Source organism: Typopeltis vanoorti, chromosome 1, assembly GCF_054136105.1.
Source record: "Typopeltis vanoorti isolate ZY-2024b chromosome 1, IOZ_Tvanoo_1.0, whole genome shotgun sequence".
Lineage (NCBI taxonomy): Eukaryota > Metazoa > Arthropoda > Arachnida > Uropygi > Thelyphonidae > Typopeltis > Typopeltis vanoorti.
In genome coordinates, this window is record NC_143549.1 from 107,832,594 (window position 1) to 107,858,152 (window position 25,559).

Sequence of the window (25,559 nt, forward strand, 5' to 3'; positions counted from 1 at the left end):
TTCCATTTAGATATTTTACATGAGATATGTTCATTTGTTCTTTGTTGCATTCTTATATTGATCAGTTAAAAATTACTATTTAATTTTAACTAAATATGCAAATTACTAAGTGAAACATATCTTTTTCTGCTTGTAATTTCTCTGATTACTGATTTTCTTTAGTTTAAGAAAAAATATCTTTAATTTTAAAATTCATCTTTAATGAGTGCAAAAGAATTATCCACTTAAAGGATCACCATTCCAATTTAGTGCTCATAGTAACCATAAGGGTTACTATGTGTATAAGCAACTCTTATAATTACTAGAGCACTAGTTTAAATAGTGATCCTTTAAGTGGATAATCAAGGAAAGAACAAGAGGCCATCCCTGGAGGTTTAGTGAAGAAGGGAGTAAGTAGTAGATTTATTACATGGATTTTGGGTGAGTGGAACACATTACAGAATGTTTTGTGAATGCTGGGCATCTTATGGATTTTAATGTTCAGTATGATAAATATATTGTTGATTGAGTGAACCTATGAGTCTTCTGACTCCATGGAGATTGATGTAATGATAATAACATAATACTGATATCAAAATAAAGGGAGTTTTAGAGTGTTCATACTGTATTTTTTTGTTGGTATTCTAATTATTTCTATTATAATTAAACAGATTATTATTATTATATAGTACCCGTTATTTCTCTTACATGCATTCAGTGACATAGCAAGCTCTTACGGCTATTTTGTCATGAGCATTGTGTCAGTGTCATGAGTGCTAGACCACTCTTCAACAACAAAATATCTACCTTCACTGCCCTTATTAACTATACTTTCAGGGGTGACCTTCTCCCCCCCCCCCCGTTCTCTCTCTTGTCTGTCATGTATTGGAAAATTTCTCCACTGTACTCTATAAAATCTCTTTAGTAACTTATTTTTACATATCTCCTTTTTCTCTGCCTGGCACCTAAAACTTTGTAATTGAGAGATGGAACTTAAATTTTCAGTCTATTCTCATACAGAAAATTCTGCAGACTAGTCATCACTTTAGTCACTGGATCCTCTTCAGCACTTCTACAACCTGGCAACCAAATCTGTATATAGATGAACACACAAAGCACTACTTGTGTGTTTAATATCCAAGTGATCTTTTGAGCTGTTTTGCCTACTTTTGAATAGGCCCCTCTTCTAATCCCTGTCCATCACAACCACCATGACCCTAACATCATTAATTTTCTGCAGTCTAGTTGTCAATTATTTAATACATGGCTTGTTAATTTCTTCTTGGGGTTACTCTGCATTCCTCTTCTTACACCTTAGTAAACTCCATCCTTTTATTTGACAAAACTTTAATGCACATTAATTCCAAGCTTTAAGATTTTCCCCTAACCAAAGACTGAATCCTGATTTCTTTGTCATTCACTAATCCTCCCTAGTTTGAAAATGCTAACTGCGTAGTAGATGTGGTAGATAACTTTCATCTCTTGAAATACTACCATTGTTATTAGTGTGACTACTGCCATTTTTGATCTTTGATTCCTGCACTCTGCTTTCTTTACTACAGCACTGTAGGTGACGCCCTACATAGATATGCTCAATGCACCATGTATAAAATAGGAAGTTAGCATTTCCTCCATATGAGGGCACAATAGTAAAGTGGTTCCACACGTTGGCTGCTAAATAGTCTGGGCATTTCCTATGTTGTTAGAGCCACATAATGCATGCCCCTGCTCTGACATCACCAATCATGAAAGAAAAGACACCATCAAAAATAACATAGATACTGTGGATTATAAAAACTACTCAAGAAAATAACAAAGTGCCAAAGGACACACACACTTGTTCCATTAATCTTCATTTCCTTAATTCAAATTTAAATGATATCAGAAGCTCAGATCCTGTGAGAGATTAGCGGATGTAGTCAGTTGATTTCTCACAGGATCTCGGCTGGCTGCATTAACAACCACTGTTCACCCCAACTATTCAAACTGCATTTTGTATTCGTTCTTCTTAAGAAAGGTAGTATACAGCAGTGCATTTGTCTAATCTCGCAGTCCTTGCTAAAGATTAAACCTGGAAACTCCTTGATCTGCTCTGGTTCAATTTCTATGTCACACTTTTTTTGCATTTATTTGCTGCATATACTGTTCTCCTCATTTGGATAATCTTTTATCTGATTATTAATCTGAAAATCAGCCATCAGAATGGTTGGAAGAGATGCTCAAGTATACACCCACCCACCATTAATAATAATCTAATAACCAAAGTGTTCTCCCAGCCTCCTAGACCATTTTTTAATCATCTGTTCCTGTAAATCTACTGTAGATGCCAGTTCTCCTCCAACTCTGATCTTAACTTTGTTCATGTTCCCTTACCTACAATTCTGTCTTTACACAACTGTTCCCAGCCTCTCCTTTTGGCCCTTCATTGGTACCAAATGACCTTCTTGATTGTTATGTTTTTTCCATTGTCTGATCCAAACACCTGCTCTGACTGAACTGAAATAATACATGCTAAAATGAAGTTCTTCACACCCCCTCACACAAAAATTCCCTGGGCTCAAGTCAAAATTATTCCTGCTCTACACTCAGCCACAGCTTGCAACACCTATTATAAAAAAAACATTTTGCAAATTCAAATCAGACAAAGTGTTAGATGCAGAAAAAATCTTACTTCCTGGTCAAATAGTAGGTAGTTAATCCCTTCTTGTTCCTTGCTAAGTCTATTGGATGTAAGAATCTCCTTTTCTGTGTTTCCATCTTCCTCATATCCAGTTGACACCATGATAAAGATAAGGCTGACTTCTTGATATCAGTCTTCTCCAACTCTTGCACAGACATGCAAGGACAGCCATCTCCCATTATACTATGAACAGCCCTCTATATGCCTCCTTGATATTTAGCCAAAAAGATATCAGAAAAATCTTCATTAGTCTGGATACCAGTGGCGGCCAAACAAACAAAATTAAAATGAAAAATTTTAATTTTGTTTGTGTTTATAAATAATAACAATGCGTACAACATTATATAAATGCAATATAACATGTTAAAGGTTACAGCTTATGTTTCGACAGTGATTGAATAGTTAATAATTAGAATTGTTCGATTAACGCTTTAGATTACGAAACAAATACACTGCCATCTAATGCAGTGTCAATATTGTCACTTTTGGTCAGTCTCTCTGATATTTGTTTGCGCTTGTGATTGCATGTTACAAGTCATTCTGACACTACTCGTTTGAGCAGTGTATCGTATTGTGCGTTATTTTTGTGAGATACGAAACTTTCATTATTGATGTTTTGTTCATGGTGAGGGTGAAATATTTTTAATAAAGCAATTTTTTAATATGTAAATTTATTTATTAATAAATTGGTTACTGATTAGGAAAAAAAGAATTAAAAAAAATTTTTTTTTTATTTTGTATATGCAGCACCCCCACTTAAAATTTTCACTGGCTGCCACTGCTGGATACCTAAGAAGTGTATCATGGAATCCCCCCCCCCCCAATTGTGCTCAAAATTTTCACTCCAGAATTAACATTCAGTGGCTTATTCAAATTATTATACTTGTCTCTTGCATCTATCCTGTGGCATGGTGGAAGCAATTCTCTATTCAGTCCATCCCTTAAAAAAAAAAAAAAATCAGTTAATTAGTAATTATCCTATGGATTCCACCATACTTGTCACAGAACTCATGTGCCTGCTCCTGACATTTTGAGGACATTTGATAGAGTTCATGGAGGCCTTCTTACCAAGCTACTGTCTTATGGTCCATCTTAGTGCTTGGGTCACAAGCTTTTTTTTTTGCTCATTGGGGATACTCTTTAGTACCAGGGTATCCCCCAAGAGTGTGCTTGCCTGCAATCTTTTTCCTATGCTGAGTACAAATACCGTCTATAGTTTGTTGATGACAGCACACTCAATTCTTCTATTTCATTCAGTAAACTTTACACTGCTCAATGATTCAAACTTCAGATCATTCATACTCACTTCCTTAAACAGTAATCTCTCATCTTCCAGTACGGTAAGGATAACCTTGGACATGCTACCACATCACAGTCATGTCTTATTTCTCATGAGAAGATCTTACTCCATTTCCATTGCCTTTGATAATATCCATATCTTTATTCAAGAACAGATTTCTCTTCTTGAGCTTGGCCTTTCTTGTTATAAACCCATCATCCATTGCCCTCTCAGTTTCCAAAAACTTAGTGTCTTCTTTTGTTCAGAACACTCCTAGCTTCTGTAACTCTGAACACTAATCTCAGATTTGTCCATCCTTAGTATATTCATGTTAGAGGCTTAATGGAGTAGCTATGGTTAATCAAGCCTTGCAGACCATGCTTTGGATATAGCTAATGGAATCAGTTGGAAAAAGATTACCATGTTCCATTGCAATAAATTTAGAAAAGAAAGACTGTTTTTAGAATCTCTAGCTGCTCTCAGAAATCAGCCTAATTTGAATAAATGTCATCATCATCATCATCATCAAATTCCTGCCATGTACCTTCAAGGGGTGTACAGGATATGACAGTACTACATGAAAAAATTACATCATTACTAACTTCCTATCTACAATTTTCCTCAAAATCAGTCTGTTACTTGTCAAGACTCCAACATTATCAGATCTTATATTTCTATCGTCTAAGGCACTTTGTACCATATCAATCCACCTATATCTTGGTCTTCCTCTGGGTCGTTTTCCTGCCAACCTGGCAGAGAACACTTGTTTTGCTAATCTTTCCTCTCCCATTCTATTTAAGTGACCATACCACCTGAGATTAGCTCTGCTAACGCATTCCTGGATGCTGACAATATCAAGTTCTTTCCTAATATCCTCATTTTTAATATGATATTGCCATTGATGCCATCTGTTCACGCCTCTAATCTTTCTCAGGACTCTCATATCTGCGGTCTCCAGTCTTTGGTCAAGTGTTTTACTTCTGACCCAGCTCTCAGATCCATAAGTTAAAACTGGTTTGAACACTGTCTTGTATATACAGCTAATTTAGTGTTCCGACTAATTTCTTTCTTATTCCATATGAATTTATTCAATTGACTTCCCACCATACCAGCTTTGTTGATTCTGTTGTCTATTTCTATATTTAATTTACCATCTTCAGTAAAAATCATGCCTAAGTAGCTGAAATGTTTTACTTGTTCCACAGGTTCTCCATTCACAACACAGTTGACATTTTCAATGATTCTGCCTATTTTCATTGTCTTTGTCTTTTTATTGCTGACCTTCATACCATATCTATTACAACAGCTATTCAATTTAGTCAGAGAATCTTGCAGACTTGTTGCGGATTTATTTAGAAGTATAACATCATCCGCATAAAGCAAAGAGCTGACATTAACATCTCCAATTTTGATATCAGGTTTAATACCACATTCCTTCATAATGTGATCCGTATAGATAATGAATAACAGAGGGGATAATGTACATCCTTGTCTCACACCAGATTTAACATTAAACCATCTTCCTGTACTTCCTTCAATTCTAACTGCTGACTTACAACTCAAATAAAGACTAAGTATTGCTTGATATAATGCCCCATTGACACCATATAACTGCAGCGTATTGAATAGCTTCTCTCTTGGCACCTTGTCATATGCCTTTTCCAAATCGACAAAACTTAAATACAGATCTTTGTTATATTCCCATGCTTTCTCGACTATTTGTTGTAAAGTGAAAATCTGAACCTGACAGCCTCTATTTGGCCTGAATCCAGCTTGTTCTTCACCAAGCTTTTCTTCCACAATTCTTCTCAACCGTTTCTCAAGTATACTTGCATAGATCTTGCCAGGAACACTCAGTAGGGAAATACCTCTGTAATTCTCACATTCAGTTTTATTTCCCTTTTTTTTATATATATGGGTACTATGAGAGCTCTACTCCAATCATCGGGAATTCGTCCTTCTGTCCAGGCTTTCTGAACTATGCAGTGCAGCCACTGTAAGACTCTTATACCACCACCATACTTCAGCATTTCTGGTCGAATATCATCTACTCCTGCTGCCTTTCCACATTTCAAGCCTTTGATGGCTTTTTCTACTTCAAGTATGGATATGTATTCCTGACTGCATGCCTGGTCAGTGTTTTTTATCACTGTGCTGTCATCACTGCTTGTTTCATTTAGCAGTTTTTCAAAGTAATTACTCCATACTTCAAGGATATCTTTTTCTCCTGTTTTCATGTCACCTTTATCATCTCTAATTCCTTTTACAGCACTCTTTCCTCCATTCCTAAGCTTCTTCAACAACCTCCAGAATATTTTGCCACCTTCTTGATATTTATTTTCTATATTCTTGCCAAAGTCCTCCCATGACTTTTGTTTAGCTAGTTTTACACACTGTTTAGCTTTCTTACATTTGTCTCTGTATTCTGTAAGAGTAAAAGTTGACTTATTTGCCAGGAACTTTTGATATGCTTTCTTCTTTTCCTTCACTGCCTCTTTAACTTCCTGTGTCCACCAGGGAGTTCTGATTTTTTTATCCTTGCATACAACCTCACCACATGCCTCTCTGGCAGAATCAATCAATGTTTTCTTCAGAGTTTGCCACTGAATCTCCAAGGTTTGATTCCTGTTCTCAAACTCTTTCATTTTCTTTTCAATAATCTTTCTGTATTTTAGTCTACAGTTCACATCTGAGAGCTGCTCAACTTTTATTCGCTTTAAAACTTTCTTATATGTTATTCTTTTCAATATGAAATTCAATTTTATCCTGCTCAAGACTAAATAGTGATCACTTCCAATTTCAAATCCTCTGTACACTCTGGTGTCCTGCACCAGGGAGAAAATATCACTATCAACGATAACATAGTCAATGAGACTTTTCTTATTCCTAGCCTCTTCTCTCCATGTGAATTTGTGCACATTTTTATGTTGGAACTTGGTGTTAGTAATAACCAGTCCATGTCCTGAGCAGAAATCCAACAGATATTTGCCATTATTATTAGCTTTGCTCTTTTCTCCAAATTTTCCCAAAATATTTTTGTATGTCTCACAATCATTTCCTACTCTGCTATTTAGATCCCCAACAAGGACCAACTTTTCCTTTTTCATTGTGTCAGTTGCTTTTTCTAAAGCCTCAAAAAATTCCTCCACTTCTACCTTAGTAGTACCTTCTGTGGGACCATAGGCACAAATAAGTCTCATTGTCCTGTTCCCCATTCTCATATTTGCCCACATTACTCTACTTGAGACTGACTGCCATTCAAGAAGATTAGCCTCGTATTTTGTGTTGAATACTATGGCTACTCCTTCTTTTCCTTGATTGTCATTGCCTGAATATAACATTTTGTATTTATTGCTCAGAAAGATCTCACCAGTTTTTGTCTTTTTTGTTTCAGTCACCCCTATTATGTCGATCTGGTACTTATCTAATTCCTCAGCTAGCTCAATTTCTTTGCCATTCAGGCTTCTTACGTTGATAGTACCGATCTTTAACTCTGGTGATGTTTAGTTATGGTTTGTTTTTGTTCCAGTAGCTGACTTTTCGCTGTTCGCTCTGGTTCCCTGGCGAAAACAACGGGTGCCTTGTTTAACCGGGCAACACCCCAGCCGGCATGAAATTTTGTCATGTTGTACCATCATTTTTTTATTTTGGTTTAACCAATAAGAATACAATTTGGTCGGCTAAATCCCAAATTGCCAGCCCATCCTCGTTTGTTCAGTATCCAGGTAGATACCCAACAGGGTGCACCACGAGAAGGTGAGGATTGGACATTAGGTCAGAAGCCCTGGTCGGTTCTCCGCATTCCTTTAAAGGCTATGTGGAGGTCTCCTCTCAGTTATACAGCTTTGACCCTTGGTTGCACTAAACTTCCCAAAATATGGACACTAATACTTTGATATCCCAATTTACATCCTAGGCTGCTGACATCTGCCCAAAGAGGGTGCATCACCTAGTTAGGAATTTTGTCCACGTGTTTCACTTAGTTTTGTGTGTGTGTGTGTGTGTGTCACAAGTCTCATATTGTACTCACTGACAATATCTCAGTGATGAGATCAAATATCGGAAGAATGAAATATTATTTTTAATCCTTTAACACAGAGGATTACCCTTAATGTTGGAGGTTTAATGGATTTTTTACAACACTCAGAAAGGATTAAAAAGAATTTAATACTTCGTATATTTCGTCCTATTCACTAGGACATCTACGGGGATTACAAAAATAACTAATGTAACATAACACAAATATCATACAATACTAAGCCCAACCACATGGGTGACACTAAAGTCCTATCTAAGTGGAGTGCCCTCTAAGGGCAGTTGTAGGTGGCCTGGAATATAAAGTAGGATCTCTGGTGATGAGTGTTTCCCAAATATTTGGAAGCTTAATGCAACCGTATTTATTAAGATTTGGTTGATTTCTAAGAGCTGCTGCTTCCAAGAATAGTCTCTCTTTCTTGAATTTGCTGTGATGGCGCATGGTGGTTTTCTTCCATGATACTCTGTGGGTGGTGTCCAAGACATGGTCAGCCAAGCCTGAACGACCATAGTTGTGTTTACAGATGCAAGACGTGTTCCTCTAGGTGGATGGATGCTGATCTGCCTGTCTGTCCAAAGTACGCTAGTTTACAGGAACAGGGTACTTTGTAAACTCCAGGCAGAGAGAGAGAGAGAGGAGGGAGCTGATCTTTCGTACAACAGATAAGGGTAGCAAGTTTGCGGTGGGGCTTAATGCTGTGTGGAGGTTGTACTTTTTTAGAATCTTGGCTATTTTTTCGGATGTGCCACGAATGTAGGGTATGGTGATGGCATTTTTAAATTCTTGTTGACGAGAAGGACCGGGGATGGGAGAGGAACTGATTATTTTTTTGATACTGTGATCGCTGTAGCCATTGGAGAGGAAAGTGTTGTGTATGTAGTTAAGCTCAGTAGTGAGGGCGGTTCCACTGGAACAAAGATTGTGGGCTCTCTTGGTAAGAATTTTAATAATGCCATATTGTTGAGAGGGGTGGTGGTGTGAGAGTTTGTGAATGTATCTGCCTGTGTGTGTGTGTGTGTGGGTTTTCTGTATACAGTGAAGGCAAGTGTATCATTAGGCAGGCATGTGACTAAGGTGTCTAGGAAGGGTAAACAATTGTTCTTTTCCTTTTCCATAGTAAACTGGATTCTTGGATGTAGGCTATTGAGATGACTGAGGAAGGAGTCTAATGTGTCTGGGCCATGAGGCCAAATAGAGAACACATCATCTACATATCTTAGCCAGATAGAAGGTTTGAGTGAGGCTGAGTCTATGGCTCGTTTTTCAAAATCTTCCATATAGAAATTAGCAAGGGGGGGAGAGAGGGGGGAACCCATGGTGGTTCCCTCTATCTGCTTGTAGATTTTGTTCTTCCAAGAAAAATACCCAGAGTTAATGGCAAAGGAAAAGAGATCTAAGATGTCAGAAGGGAAAACTTTTTGTAAGAGAGATAAGGTGTCAATTAAGGGAATATTAGTAAACAAAGAGGAGATATCAAAGCTTACCAGTATGTCTGCTTTATTCAAGGTTAAATTTTCTATGAGGGCTTTAAAGTGGGTCGAGTTTTTTATATAGGAAGTGGACCTTCCAGTGAGGGGGGGTCAGAGAGTTGGCCAGCTGTTTAGACAGTCTGTAGCAAGGTGCATTGGTGGCATTTACTATAGGTCTGAGTGGGGAATTGGGTTTGTGGATTTTTGGTAAGCCGTAAATTCGTGGGGGGGGGGGGAGTGGAAAGGTTTAAGTTTTTTCGTGATGTCGGGGGGGCCAGGAAGATACTTTTTTAAGTAAGATTTTTAATTTTTTAACTTGTGTTTTTGTGGGGTCGTGTTCTAGCGGGATGTAGTTAGCACGATCGCGGAGAATAATATTCATTTTGCGATTGTATTCACTGGTATTAAGAACGACTGTGACATTACCCTTATCCGCTCTGGTGATGACGTAGCCAACATCCTTGCTCATTCTTCGCCTCCAAAAAGTAATTTATCATATGCCCAATGCACAGCTCTCCTGAAATTATGGAAAGAAAAAAGTATCGTCATCACCAGAGCGGATAAGAGTAATGCCACAGTCGTTCTAATGGTGCTATGTAGTGCTATGTAGAAGCTGTTACAAGTCAGATTTTTTAAAATTTTTATTTATTTTTTTTTTTTTTAATTATCAATTATCAGAAGCTCTCCAAATCTGAAAAATTATGGATGTGTTAAGTTACCCATAATTTGGGAGACAGTCATCAACTGTTGATAATCTTATATCCAGTCCTAGAGGGTTCCATGACACAATTTTTTAGGTCTTTTGTCCATCACAATTACAGGAAGACCTCACTTTACGAAGGGGTAAGGTTCCCCGCCCACTGTTTGTAAAGTGAATTGTTCATAAATTAAGGTAAAATTCTAATGTATTTAAATAAGATTAGTTCCTTCAGTATGAATGACTTCCACAAATGAATCATTTGAACCAGCTTCTTTATTTCATTAAACAATAACTTTGCCTTGTCCATGATTACTGCTTGAGTTAGAGCCCTAGTTCTCAACCTTTTTTTTGGATCATGCCCCACCTCAAAGATTTTGATGCCCCCTCTAGCATAATAGACAACCAAGTTTTGAAAAAGTATAATATAAATAGGTACTTCAAGTAATAAAGGAACATAGGTAAAACCGTTTTTTGACTTTCTTCAATGAATATAAATTTTATATTACACTTTGTATATTATAAAACATTAATCAAACTCAACTCGTGAAAATAAAATCCAAGTTAATGTGATCCTTTAGCTTGATATCTGCTGCAAAGAGTTTTTATTTGAGCTACTAATTTAGTCAATTTCAATCTCAAATTCTCACGGTTTGTGATATCCAGACTATTTCTTTTTTCAGTAATAAGTCATTTACAGCACTAAAGCCACATTCAACTAAATATGATGACAGGAAGTGCAACAGTAAATTTTCTTGCAAAACTAGTTTAATTTGAGTATTTCTTTTCTGTCTTGTCACAAAGCTATGCCATTGTTCCTTTTATGTTGAATAAAGTTCTTATAGACTCATCATTTTGCATTTCTGATCGTTCTTGATACTGCATGGCCATAGCAGTTAAGTCCACTAGCATTGGCTGAGTTATCCAAGATGGAAAATCAATTTCTTTTAAATCAGAAAATCTGTTATTTAAATCACAGGTCATTTTGCTCAGGTGATCTGCAATAACTACAGCAGCAGCATCAGTTACCTCACACTTATTTAGCCAAGTGTTTATGTTGACTTCTCTACTAGTGTTGCCACCTTTTTTTCATGGAAAGTCAGAGTTGCAGCATCGATGATTTATCGCCAACAATGGTAATTTTTTGACTATATCAGTGATGAGATGATGAATACAACATCGTTTTCTAATTGTCCCCAAAATATTCAAATCCCCCCCGTGGAGCGTATGTTTCACATTGGGAAACACTGGGTTAGAGGAATGTTGTTTTGATTCATATTGTCAGGCCACAGCACTAATAATTTTTTCATATTTTGCATTAACAATTCCTGTACGTGAATGCTTCACCTTCTCTGCATTGGTTGCTGTTGTTGAAACTGTAGAGGGCATTAATTTTAATGCTTTATGTACATCAGAATGAACTCTCACATGATTCGAATCATATCCATTTTTTCCTCAGTAAGTGGTTTTTTTTTAAAGCTAAGGAAGATGTTGAATCAGCTCTACATTTAGATGTCATATTTTAAATTTATTGTTTAAATACTAATATCAATAAAACTTTGACTTTCTTTTTTAGCAGTCCTTACAACATGGTTCATGGTAAATCAAAATGTAATTGCAAATCTTTTGTGATCTCTATCCACAGCTTTGTTGTTGTACTGGCATCTCCATGAAATCTGAAGACTCATCGCAGGAGACCCAATCTATCTACACAATGTCATACCTCTCCTTGAACCCATTAATAGATAAAGCACTCACAACTGACTGGCAACCCATTTCACTCGTTCACAACTCTCCAATCAGAAAAACTATTCCTCACACCTCTACTAACCACACACACACACACACACATCTTTATTCAACTTCCACATGTGATCCCTTGTTTCTGGCCTCTCTAGCTAAGTGCTGAAACATTTCCCCTGCATTAATCCTGTAAAACCCTTTAAGCAACTTAAATGTTTCTATCATATTCTCTCTTTTTTTCCCTGTCAACCAACTTCTGCAATCCACACACACTCAATTAGGTGGCTATTTCTCAATATCCACGTAATCTTATGGGCTACCCTTAGCAATATGTTCTATAATTTTTAACTTTCTCTACTATCACTCTAAATCTCTAGCTTCATCTATTTCCTAGAGTACAGTGCCATCAATGTGATACACAGCTTATAGCTTTTTATCCCAAAATGCATAGCTTTACATTTTCTCGACATTAAACTTAGATCCGTTATCTTTTGCCCATATTGACAGCCTATTTAAATCAACCTGCAAGCTCTCCACATTGCCTTGATAACTATTACCCTACCTAATTTTTCATCATCAGCAAACAACTGAATATTTCCTTTCATCCTTTCAGGTTTTTCCTATATCATTTATGTACAAATTAAACAGCAATGATCCCAACATTGAACTTGCAGTACACTATTAGTCACCTGTTTTCGCCTCGATTCTGCCCTTCCATATACCACTGTTCGATATCTGTCCAGCAGCTACCCTCTTATCCACTTAACCAGTGTCATATCCATCCCTATTTGTTCTAATTTGTGTAACAGAGTTCATGTGCTATTCTGTCAAAAGTGTTTGCAAAATCCAACAGAGGGCAACTCGTTGCAAAGGTGGAGAAAGCTACCAACTCTCCTAACTCAGTATCTCCTATAATGCAAAACACATCTCCTTGCAGATATGTCTAATGTTATGCATTAAAGGAAGGGCCACTACCCAGACTAGTTTCGACCTTTATTGAGGTCTCTTCAGTGGGAGCCAGGCCCTAGTGGAAATACCAGGCAGAAGCATTAGCAGGTCATCTCTACCTATAGGAGTTGCCAAATGGTGTGCCACCCTTTTTTAATAAATTACTCTGGATTTAGAGAAAGATGTTGAAAGTTTATTTTTTCACTTGGTTAGAGTATAATAAAATTAGTTTAATCCTTTATCCAAGTGTGAGCAAACAAAGTTTGCGCCTGAAGTATCTTCAGGACTAGGGTAAAGTGATACAACACCAGGGCAACTCGTTGCAAAGGTGGAGAAAGCTACCAACACTCCTAACTCAGTATCTCCTATAATGCAAAGCACATCTTGCAGATATGTCTAATGTTATGCATTAAAGGAAGGGCCACTACCCAGACTAGTTTCGACCTTTATTGAGGTCTCTTCAGTGGGAGCCAGGCCCTAGTGGAAATACCAGGCAGAAAAAATAAACTTTCAACATCTTTCTCTAAATCCAGAGTAATTTATTAAAAAAGGGTGGCACACCATTTGGCAACTCCTATAGGTAGAGATGACCTGCTAATGCTTCTGCCTGGTATTTCCACTAGGGCTTGGCTCCCACTGAAGAGACCTCAATAAAGGTCGAAACTAGTCTGGGTAGTGGCCCTTCCTTTAATGCATAACATTAGACATATCTGCAAGGTGATGTGTTTTGCATTATAGGAGATACTGAGTTAGGAGTGTTGGTAGCTTTCTCCACCTTTGCAACGAGTTGCCCTGGTGTTGTATCACTTTACCCTAGTCCTGAAGATACTTCAGGCGCAAACTTTGTTTGCTCACACTTGGATAAAGGATTAAACTAATTTTATTATACTCTAACCAAGTGAAAAAATAAACTTTCAACATCTTTCTCTAAATCCAGAGTAATTTATTAAAAAAGGGTGGCACACCATTTGGCAACTCCTATAGGTAGAGATGACCTGCTAATGCTTCTGCCTGGTATTTCCACTAGGGCCTGGCTCCCACTGAAGAGACCTCAATAAAGGTCGAAACTAGTCTGGGTAGTGGCCCTTCCTTTAATGCATAACATTAGACATATCTGCAAGGAGATGTGTTTTGCATTATAGGAGATACTGAGTTAGGAGTGTTGGTAGCTTTCTCCACCTTTGCAACGAGTTGCCCTGGTGTCGTATCACTTTACCCTAGTCCTGAAGATACTTCAGGCGCAAACTTTGTTTGCTCACACTTGGATAAAGGATTAAACTAATTTTATTATACTCTAACCAAGTGAAAAAATAAACTTTCAAAATCCAACAGAATTATCGTGTAGCCATTTCTTTATCCAACTCCTCTGCTGTTACTCTATTATAAAAAGACAGTAAATTACTAAAGCATGACTGACCGTTCAGAAAGCCATGTTGCCCTTCATATAGTATCATATTTTTATTCACCCATTCTTCTCTCTCTCTCTCTCTCTCTCTCTCTCTCTACGTTCACTGGGCATCTACAGATGCCTTATGGTCACTCCGATGCTCGATGATGTTCCACACCAGGCCTCGCCATGTAGTCCTGTTGTTTGCTTTTCTAACAGCCTCAACTCTCTGAAGATCAGTCACTCCACACACGCCATCCATCCATCCATCCATCTCATTGATGGTCTACCCCTGCCTCTTTTTCCAGGAACTTTACCTTCTATTACTGTTCTGAGAAGCCCTCCTTCCATCCTTTCTATGTGTCCAAAATATTTTAACTTTCTTCTGTCAATATCCTTAAGGAGCCTTAAAGTTCTACTAATCTTTTCTAACACCCATTCATTTGTATGCCTTTCAGTATATGATATCCTCAACAGCCTTCTGTAACACCACAGCTCAAAAGCAGATATCCGTTTCTTATCTGACTTCTTTAGGTTCCAAGTCTCGCATCCATAAGTTGCTGTTGGAAAAACAACTGCATCTAAAATCCTCAACTTTGTTCCCATGGAGATAGATCCATCCTTCCAGATTTTAGACAGGTCTCTGATTGTTGTTTTAGCCATTCCTAACCTTTTTCTGACATCTTCTGAACAGCAATTCTTCACATTAATAATGGATCCCAGGTACTCAAACTTGCTGACTTCCTCAATTCTTTCCCCATTAAGATACACTTGTTTCTCAAGAGCTTCTCTGTTTGTTTTTCCTTTGAAAACCATGATCTTTGTCTTGCTAGAATTGAGTTGAAGTCCTCTGTTATTACTGATCTTGTTAACTTTGTCAAGAATTAGTCCTAGTTCTTCCATGTTATTACAGAGGAGTACTGTATCATCAGCGTACCTCAGATTACTGATCAATCTACCTCCTATCGTAATTCCTGTCCTGAGCTCATCCAATGCTTCACGCATGATGTCCTCTGCATATATACTAAACAAGTGTGGAGAAAGTAAACATCCTTGTCTAACTCCTTTTCCAACTTGAAGCCAGTCAGTCAATCCAACACCTTCTTACTGTGGCTTCTTGCTATTTTTATTCACCCATTCTTGAGTGAATAAAAATATGACCAATTTTTCCAGTACTTTTACCACAATGCTTGAGATACTGCTTGGTGTATAATTTGCTCCTGCAGTCTTAGAACCTCCCTTCTGCAAGGGAATTATTTTGCCCTCTTTCCACTCTCTTGGAAATCTACCAGAGCTGAGACTTAAATTAAACAGCTTAGTCAGAAGCATTGGCAGTTCCCTTTCACATTCTTGCAAAACCCAAGCTGATATCCCAAAACTGTATTTACATTGAGATTCTGCAATATCCTAAGAACCTCCTATTCATCCTCTGTTCCTGCATTAGTGTCTGTCATATATGTTAAAACAGTAACCTCACTAGGATGATATACACTTGCAAAGTGGTCACTCAATAACTCAACTATTTTTTCTGCTTCTGTCACCTCGTGACCATAATTACTCATTAAGGTTAATCTTCCATTGTCATTCTTCCTGTTACTTTTCACATAACGAAAGAACTGTTTGGGATTTTTTTTGCCTACTTGGCTAGATTCTTCTCATAATCTGATTTTACCTTTCTTCCCTGAGTTTGCTGATCGCCTTTCTCTTTATATACCTACCCTCCACAGCATTTTCTTCTGCAGCTTGTGCTTAATGATATTACTCATCCATCCTCCTTACCCTAGGTATACTATACCTGGGGTAAGGAGGTCGTCCAGAGGAAGCAATTTAATATTGCTTCCTCTGGACGACCTTAACTATCTCCCATCATTACTAACAGCCTTACTGTGCAGTGTTTTATGCCATGAACAGATTTGAGATTCTTCCTAAGTTTGTCATAATCATCTGCCTTATATTTACATATACCCCATCTTGACAGAATATTCCTCATGTTATTGTACAATCTCCCAAGTCAAGACCGCATAGTCACTGATGCTAATTGGAGGCAATGTGGTCACTTGGTTATGGATAGCTCTTCTGATCTTGTGACTAGGTTCAATACTCTCACACCCCCCCTTGTCTCCTCCACCACATTATGCTTCATGTAATTATCTCTTAGTAGGGATATAAATTCTATTTCCTTCCTGCTGTGATATTTCTTCCTCCCAGTCTATATCTCCATAGTTGAAGTCCCTCATAATAATCACTTGACTATCGAGTCAAGTGATTATTATAAGCAAATCTAATGCATCAGCAAATTAGTACATGTCTTCCAGATCATCTGTGTAACTCCCTGGCTTATATCAACAACCAACTGTTTATTTTGTCTTACTGGCCTTAATCTCACACCAGACTTCAAATGAACAGCCATCCTTGTATATATCTCCTATTATTTTTGGCTGCAGTTCATCCACTGTTATAAACAGTACCTCTCCCCCCTGATCTTATCTTCCCTGAAAATACTAAACTCTTCACGTTCTGTTCCTGTAACTACATCATCTGCTGTTAGCCAAGTCTTCCTCATGCCTATAACTTTTGGCGAGATTGCACTAATCAATGCCAAAAACTCCTCTCTCTTGTTCCTGATACTTCTGGCATTAGTATATAGAAATTGCAGCATCCCTTTAGTCCCCCACCACCTTTACTTCCTGAATTGACTACCCTATTCAATATTTTCACTTGAGAGACTAGATTCTGCACTTCGTCATTTTAACACAACCTTGGCATTTAGATGCCTTCACAGAAACTCGCCTGCTTCCACCTAATTGCTTAAGTTTTCCTGAATTTGTGCTTTAGCTTTGTTCACTGAGCATGTTTTCTCCAGACATCTGACACCAAAACCATTTAGATGCAGTCCATCAGCATCGTACAAATCCTTCTTTCCGTTAAACACATACCACAGATCCACAATTCCTACAGCATTCCTTCTGCACAACCTAAGTATAGACTCATTAGCTAGTGTCGCCCTCCTCATTTCACCTCTATCATGGCATGGTAGGAGACTTACAATCTTCACCTTCTCACTCTTCAGTTTTTGCCTCTTTTAACAACTCTTACATCCATGCTCATAGAGTACTTCTGGCCTCTGAAATCATTTGTACCAACTAAGACAATTTATTTCCACTTACCTTTTTGCATCTGGATGGTGTGACTAATATTGTGAATTTTTGCTCCAGGGAAACACGATTTTGTAACACTTTCATTAAGTCCCCCCCCCCCCGATCATTGAGTCTCTGTATATAATTTTCTCCTGAACTTGTTTTTCTTGATTGTTTGCTCAGTCTTTATTATTACTTCGTACCACCTGCTTCCTTCTCTTTTCAACCCTGCTAATTTCTTTCTGCTCTTCTGCAGTTTTTCACACTCTCTCTTCAGTTTCAATTTACTTCCACATATCCTTTAATTTTCACAATTATATTCCACACACATACTGCACTGCACAAAATCCCACAAATTCAAATTGCCCTACAGCATTGTCTCTGTCACCATTGCTCTACCACACATTGACACCATACAATACTGTAATATAGTACTTAAACAAAAAGGTAAAGTTTACTTACAAAAAATTTCTGTTGAGGCAGATTTATAAAACAAAAGACAATTGCGAACATTCTGCATTTATGCTTTTGTTTTGCTTTACGTTTTTGATTTTTTGCTGTTGATTTTGAAATGTTTGTAAATAGAGGAAATGTAAAATTAGCCTTCTTGCTTGATTGTAAGTCTTTGTTTTTGTGCTTTGAAACAGTGGAATATCAGCAACTTAATGAATTGCATTTTGTTTCTCTCTGGTGTTGTGAAATCAGTACTGTAAAAAAAAGTTAACATGAAAAAAATGTTTCATACACAGATTGTTATTGCTTCTGTCATCACCATCAAATTTCTGATGTAATATCATGGGGTCTGCAGGATACTTTGTTAGTGCTATGTGAAAAGTTTAAATTATTACAAACTTCCTGTTGTCATTTTTCCTCCAATTAGTTTATCTGTCAGAACTGCAGTATTGTCACATCCTATAATTCAATCCTCTAAAACCTTTTTAATCTCATCAGTTTACCTAGATCTTGGTCTACCAGTAAACAGAAAATTCAATATTTCCAGCAGAGTTAAGATGTATTGGAGTATCTAAAAAGAGGAAGATTGTTATTTGACTTACACACAATAGTGAACTTCTTGTGAGTTAATTCATCATCATCAAATTCCTGCCATGTACCCTCAAGGTGTGTACAGGATATGATAGTACTACATGAAAAAAAAATTACATCATTACTAACTTCCTATCTACAATTTTCCTCCAAATCAGTCTGTTACTTGTCAAGACACCAACATTATGAGATCTTATATTTCTATCGTCTAAGGCACTTTGTACCGTATCAATCCACCTATATCTTGGTCTTCCTCTGGGTCGTTTTGCTGCCAACCTGGCAGAGAACACTTGTTTTGCTAATCTTTCGCCCATTCTGTTTAAGTGACCATACCACCTGAGATTAGCTCTGCTAATGCATTACTGGATGTTGACAATGTCAAGTTCTTTCCTAATATCCTCATTTTTAATATGATATTGCCATTGATGTCATCTGTTCACGCCTATAATCTTTCTCAGGACTCTCATATCTGCGGTCTCCAGTCTTTGGTCAAGTGTTTTACTTCTGACCCAGCTCTCAGATCCATAAGATAAAACTGGTTTGAACACTGTCTTGTATACAGCTAATTTAGTGTTTGGACTAATTTCTCTCTTATTCCATATGAATTTATTCAATTGACTTCCTACCATACCAGCTTTGCTGATTCTGTTGTCTATTTCTATATTTAATTTACCATCTTCAGTAAAAATCATGCCTAAGTAGCTGAAATGTTTTACTTGTTCCACAGGTTCTCCATTCACAACACAGTTGACATTTTCAATGATTCTGCCTATTTTCATTGTCTTTGTCTTTTTATTGCTGACCTTCATATCATATCTATTACAACAGCTATTCAATTTAGTCAGAGAATCTTGCAGACTTGTAGCGGATTTATTTAGAAGTATAACATCATCCGCATAAAGCAAAGAGCTGACATTAACATCTCCAATTTTGATATCAGGTTTAATACCACATTCCTTCATAATGTGATCCATATAGATAATGAATAACAGAGGGGATAATGTACATCCTTGTCTCACACCAGATTTAACATTAAACCATCTTCCTGTACTTCCTTCATTCTAACTGCTGACTTACAACTCAAATAAAGACTAAGTATTGCTTGCTATAATGCCCCATTGACACCATATAACTGTAGCGTATTGAATAGCTTCTCTCTTGGCACCTTGTCATATTCCTTTTCCAAATCGACAAAACTTAAATACAGATCTCTGTTATATTCCCATGCTTTCTCGACTATTTGTTGTAAAGTGAAGATCTGATCCAGACAGCCTCTATTTGGCCTGAATCCAACTTGTTCTTCACCAAGCTTTTCTTCCACAATTCTTCTCAACCGTTTCTCAAGTATACTTGCATAGATCTTGCCAGGAACACTCAGTAGGGAAATACCTCTGTAATTCTCACATTCAGTTTTATTTCCCTTTTTATATATGGGTACTATGAGATCTCTACTCCAATCATTGGGAATTCGTCCCTCTCTCCAGGCTTTTTGAACTATGCAGTACAGCCACTGTAAGACTCTTATACCACCACCATACTTCAGCATTTCTGGTCGAATATCATCTACTCCTGCTGCCTTTCCACATTTCAAGCCTTTGATGGCTTTTTCTACTTCAAGTATGGATATGTATTCCTGACCGCATGCCTGGTCAGTGTTTTTTTCCACTGTGCTGTCATCACTGCTTGTTTCATTTAGCAGTTTTCCAAAGTAATTACTCCATACTTCAAGGATATCTTTTTCTCCTGTTTTCATGTCACCTTTATCATCTCTAACTCCTTTTACAGCACTCTTTCCTCCATTCTTAAGTTTCTTCAACAACCTCCAGAATATTTTGCCACCTTCTTGATATTTATTTTCTATATTCTTGCCAAAGTCCTCCCATGACTTTTGTTTAGCTAGTTTTACACAGTGTTTAGCATTCTTGCATTTGTCTCTGTATTCTCTAAGAGCACAAGTTGACTTATTTGACAGGAACTTTTGATATGCTTTCTTCTTTTCCTTCACTGCCTCTTTAACTTCCTATGTCCACCAGGGAGTTTTGATTTTTTTTATCCTTGCAGACAACCTCACCACATGCCTCTCTTGCAGAATCAGTCAATGTTTTCTTCAGAGTTTGCCACTGAATCTCCAAGGTTTGATTCCTGTTCATAAATTCTTTCATTTTTTCTTCAATAATCTTTTTGTATTTTTGTCTACAGTTCACATCTGAGAGCTGCTCAACTTTTATTTGCTTTAAAACTTTCTTACATGTTATTCTTTTCAATATGAAATTCAATTTTATCCTGCTCATGACTAAATAGTGATCACTTCCAATTTCAAATGCTCTGTACACTCTGGTGTCCTCCACCAGGGAGAAAACATCACTATCAACAATAACATAGTCAATGAGACTTTTCTTATTCCTTGCCTCTTCTCTCCATGTGAATTTGTGCACATTTTTATGTTGGAACATGGTGTTAGTAATAACCAGTCCATGTCCTGAGCAGAAATCCATCTGGTATTTGCCATTATTATTAGCTTTGCTCTTTTCTCCAAATTTTTCCAAAATATTTTTGTATGTCTCACAATCATTTCCTACTCAGCTGTTTAGATCCCCAACAAGGACCAACTTTTCCTTTTTTTATTGTGTCAGTTGCTTTTTCTAAAGCCTCAAAAAATTTCTCCACTTCTACCTTAGTAGAACCTTCTGTGGGACCATAGGCACAAATAAGTCTCATTGTCCAGTTCCACATTCTCATATTTGCCCACATTACTCTACTTGAGACTGACTGCCATTCAAGAAAATTAGCCTCGTATTTTGTGTTGAATACTATGTCTACTCCTTCTTTTTCTTGGTTGTCATTGCCTGAATATAACATCTTGTATTTATTGCTCAGAAAGATCTCACCAGTTTTTGTCTTTTTTGTTTCAGTCACCCCTATTATGTCGATCTGGTACTTATCTAATTCCTCAGCTAGCTCCATTTCTTTGCCTTTCAGGCTTCTTATGTTGATAGTACCGATCTTTAAATCTGGTGATGTTGAGTTGGGGTTGAAGTAGTTCTGTTTTGGAGTGAGACTGGATTTTAAAGATATCATCCACAAAACATGACGAAATATAAGGTCTAGGAGTAATAGTGTTAAATTCGATTCTCTAAGTATTCCATTAAGTTCACTACTATTGAATGTGAACAGCCTTACCTTTCTGGATACTGTAATACATCATAACTCTTCTGGTTTTACAGACAGATATATCCATTCATCCTTCACAAAAAAATAGGTATTATCAAAAACCTTGTGCACTGCCCATGCACAATTTGTTCTTCTGAATCTCGTCTATTAGAAGAATCAAGTATCAAATAAAACCTTGTTACTTAATGAATACAGCAAAACCACGATACTGAAAATAATTGATAATTATCATCCCTCTCCGATACTGCAACATGATGAAAAGAGGATCTGTGTACCCTACCTTAAAGGGACGTTAAACAAATAGCAAGAACTCTTTGTACATATAATCTGTATGCCACCTTCAAACCAGCCTGGAAGTTGTCATCTTTCTTACCACCTATCCTTGCCTTGTGTTTATCAAATACCCTGTACTTGTCATCTTTGTTATTTTGGACAGATTTGCCATTCTGCTACAATTAGAATTCAAGAATATCAAGATTATATAAGATTTCTGGAATCAGAGGGTTTGCTCTTTGCTTCTCATGCCATAACACTAGGCACAGAGTTCCCTGAAACCAAACCAAGATGTTGTGCTAAAGTTAATTCAAATTTGATCAACTATTTCTTGAATTGCGTGAAGCTCTACACTACCAGAATCCTAATCTTAATTAAAGAGATTGTATCTATCTGTAAATTTTGGGAAGTGATCACTGTTAATGTTAATTTTATTTATTTATTTATTATCACCATCAATTTCCTGACATGCACTCTCAAGACGTATACAAGATATGATAGTACTACATGAAAAACTTCCTATCTACAATTTTCCTTCAAATCAATCTTACCTGTCAAGACTCCAACATTATTAAATCTTATATTTCTATCGTCTAAAGCACTTTTTACTGTATCAATCCACCTATATCTTGGTCTTCCTCTGGGTCTTTTTCCTGCGAACCTGGCAGAGAAAACTTGTTTTGCTAATCTTTCCTCTCCCATTCTGTTTAAGTGACTATACCACCTGCAATTAGCCTGCCAACAATGGCAAGTTCTTTCCTAATATAATCATTTTTAATATGATATTGCATGATGCCATCTGTTCATTTCTAACACAGCTCCCAAATTTTGGTTTGAACACTCTCTTGTATACAGCTAATTTAGTGTTTGGACTAATTTCTCTCTTATTCCATATAAATTTATTCAATTGACTTCCTACCATACCAGCTTTGTTGATTCTGTTGTCTATTTCCATATTTAATTTACCATCTTCATTAAAAAATCGTGCTTGTGTTTTACTTGTTCTATAGGTTCTCCATTCACAATGCAGTTGATATTTTCATTGCTTCTGCCTATTTTCATTGTCTTTGTCTTATTATTGCTGACCTTCATACCATATCTATCATAACAGTTATTCAGTTTAGTCAGGGAATCTTGCAGACTTGTAGCGGATTTATTTAGAAGTATAACATTGTCTGCATAAAGCAAAGAACTGACCTTAACATCTCCAATTTTGATATAAGGTTTAATAGCACTTTCCTTCATAATGTGATCCATACAGATAATGAGTAACATTGAAGAAACCATTATTTTAGGGGGGATAATGCACATCCTTTGTCTGACATTAGATTTAACATTAAACCATCTTCCTGTACTTCCTTCAATTCTAACTTTTGACTTAAGACTCAAATAAAGAATTGCTTGATATAATGCCTCACTGACACCATACAACTGTAGTGTTTTGAATAGCTTCTCTCTTGGCACCTTGTCAAATGCTTTTTCCAGATCTACAAAACTTAAATACAGATCTTTGTTATATTCCCATGATTTCTCAACTATTTGTCGTAAAGTGAAAATCTGATCCTGACAGCCTCTGTTTGGTCTGAATCTAGCTTGTTCTTCACCAAGCTTCTCTTCCGCAGTCCTTCTCAACTGTTTCTCAACTATACTTGCATAAATCTTACCAGGAACACTCAGTAGAGAAATACCTCTACTCCAATCACCTGGACTTCATCCATCTGTCCACACCTTCTGAACAATGCAGTGCAGCCATTACAAGACTTATACCTCCGTACTTGAGCATTTCTGGTCGAATATCATCTACTCCAGCTGCCTTTCCACATTTCATTTCAAGCTTTTGATGGCCTTTTCTACTTTAAGTATGGATATGTATTCCTGATTGCATTCTTGGTCAGTGTTTTTTACCACTGTGCCACTACTTGTTTCATTTAGCAATTTTTTGAAGAAATTGTAGAAATTAAATTTCTTTAAATATGGAGAAATTCAATTACTCCATACATCAAGGATATCTTTTTCTCCAGTTTTCATGTCACCTTTATCATCTCTAATTCCTTTTAGAGTACTCTTTCTTCCATTTCTGAGCTTCTTCAATAACCTCCATATTATTTTGCCACTTTCCTGATATTTATTTTCTTCTCATGACTTTTGTTTAGCTAGTTTTACAAAGTATTTAGCTTTCTCACATTTGTCTCTGTATTCTCTAAGAGCACAAGATGACTTATTTGCCAGGACTTTTGATATGCTTTCTTCTTTTTCTTCACTGTCTCTTTACCCGTGTTTTTGAATTCTTGGAGTTCTAATTTTTCTATCCTTGCAGACAACCTCACTACATGCCTCTTTGGCTGAATTAATGGTTTCTTCAATGGCTTGCCACTGAATCTCCAAGGTTTGGTTCCTGTTCTTCTGAAACTCTCATTTTTTCTTGAATAATGTTTGTGTATTTAATCTACAGTTCACATCTGAGGAGCTGCTCAACGTTTATTTGTTTTAAAACTTTCTTACGTCCTTTTTTTTTTTTCAATATGAAATTCAATTATATTCTGCTCAAGACTGAATGGTGATCACTTCCAATTTCAAATCATGTAGTGTCCTGCATCAGGGAGAAAAAAATGCCTATCAACAATAACATAGTCAATGAGACTTTTCTTATACCTTGTCTCTTCTCTCTATATGAATTTGTGCACATTTTTATGTTGAAACATTGTGGTAATAATAACCAGTCCATGTCCTGAGCAGAAATCCAACAGGTATATGCCATTATTATTAGCTTTGCTGTTTTCTTCCAATTTTTCCAAAATATTGTTGTATGTGTGACAACTCTGCTGTTTAGATTCCCAAAGGACCAACGTTTCATTTTTGATCATGTCAGTTGCTTTTCTCTAAAGCTTAAAAAAAAACTCCTCCCCTTCTACCTTAGTAGAACCTTCTGTGGGACTATAGGCGCGTATAAGTCTCATTGTTCAGTTTACCCATTCTGATATTTGCCCACATCACTTATTTATTTATAATTATACAACTATGCCTACTTCTCTGGAACTCTACGAGTGTTTCTTCCTGCTTGTTTAGCTACCACCGAGATGTGATAGTATATATGCATGCTGTATGACTCCTTTTTGTGTTTATAAATAAATGTTATAGCCAATTCCTATGCCCTCTTCCTGAATGAAGCTCATGACATATTGAGTGAAATATATAGGAGTAATAAATTCTGTTTAGTTCTCTTACATGTGTGAAGCCCTTATTTAAAATATTATATTATCTAAGATGCCTTCTCTATTAAACGTCTACTAACAGTGTTAAGTTACTTCTTAATATCTTCTTTTTTAATATGATTTAGTGACTAATTCCATCTGTCCAAATTAGTTTGCAATTTATAATGTATTTTTTTATATATAATAGTATATTAGTGCTATTCTTTATTAAATATAACCTTTATTTTCATGTTATAATGTGTTTGTTCATCTTAACAGATGAGGTGTTTTTTAGACTTCAGACCAGGAGGTTCACTATGCCATATACTTGCTGCTGTTTACAAGTTCAAAAGTGAACAAGGGTGGTAAGATAGTTCTGTTTTAAGTCTGTGTTGTGTGGTTCTTTACTGTTATGCAGCACTTTTTAATATGGCCTGATTTTAAAAGTAATTTAAAATATTTACTTATGAAAGCTTTATTGGACAACGTTAAAATGGAAAAATATCAGCAAGATAAATTAAGTTA

The 25,559-nt window shown here is 36.7% G+C and overlaps 1 protein-coding gene across 4 annotated transcripts in view; it reads left to right on the forward strand.

Annotated features, from left to right (window-relative positions):
* The window catches only part of mor (SWI/SNF- related protein mor), a 442,374-nt gene that overhangs the window by 32,648 nt on the left and 384,167 nt on the right, over positions 1-25,559 (forward strand). For 3 of the 4 annotated variants that reach the window (XM_090398829.1, XM_090398811.1, XM_090398837.1), the window contains exon 3: positions 25,314-25,399. In XM_090398829.1, coding sequence (XP_090254955.1) covers positions 25,314-25,399 — 86 coding nt within the window. The remainder of the gene's footprint in view (positions 1-25,313; positions 25,400-25,559) is intronic. The other variant, XM_090398819.1, reaches the window with a different exon arrangement.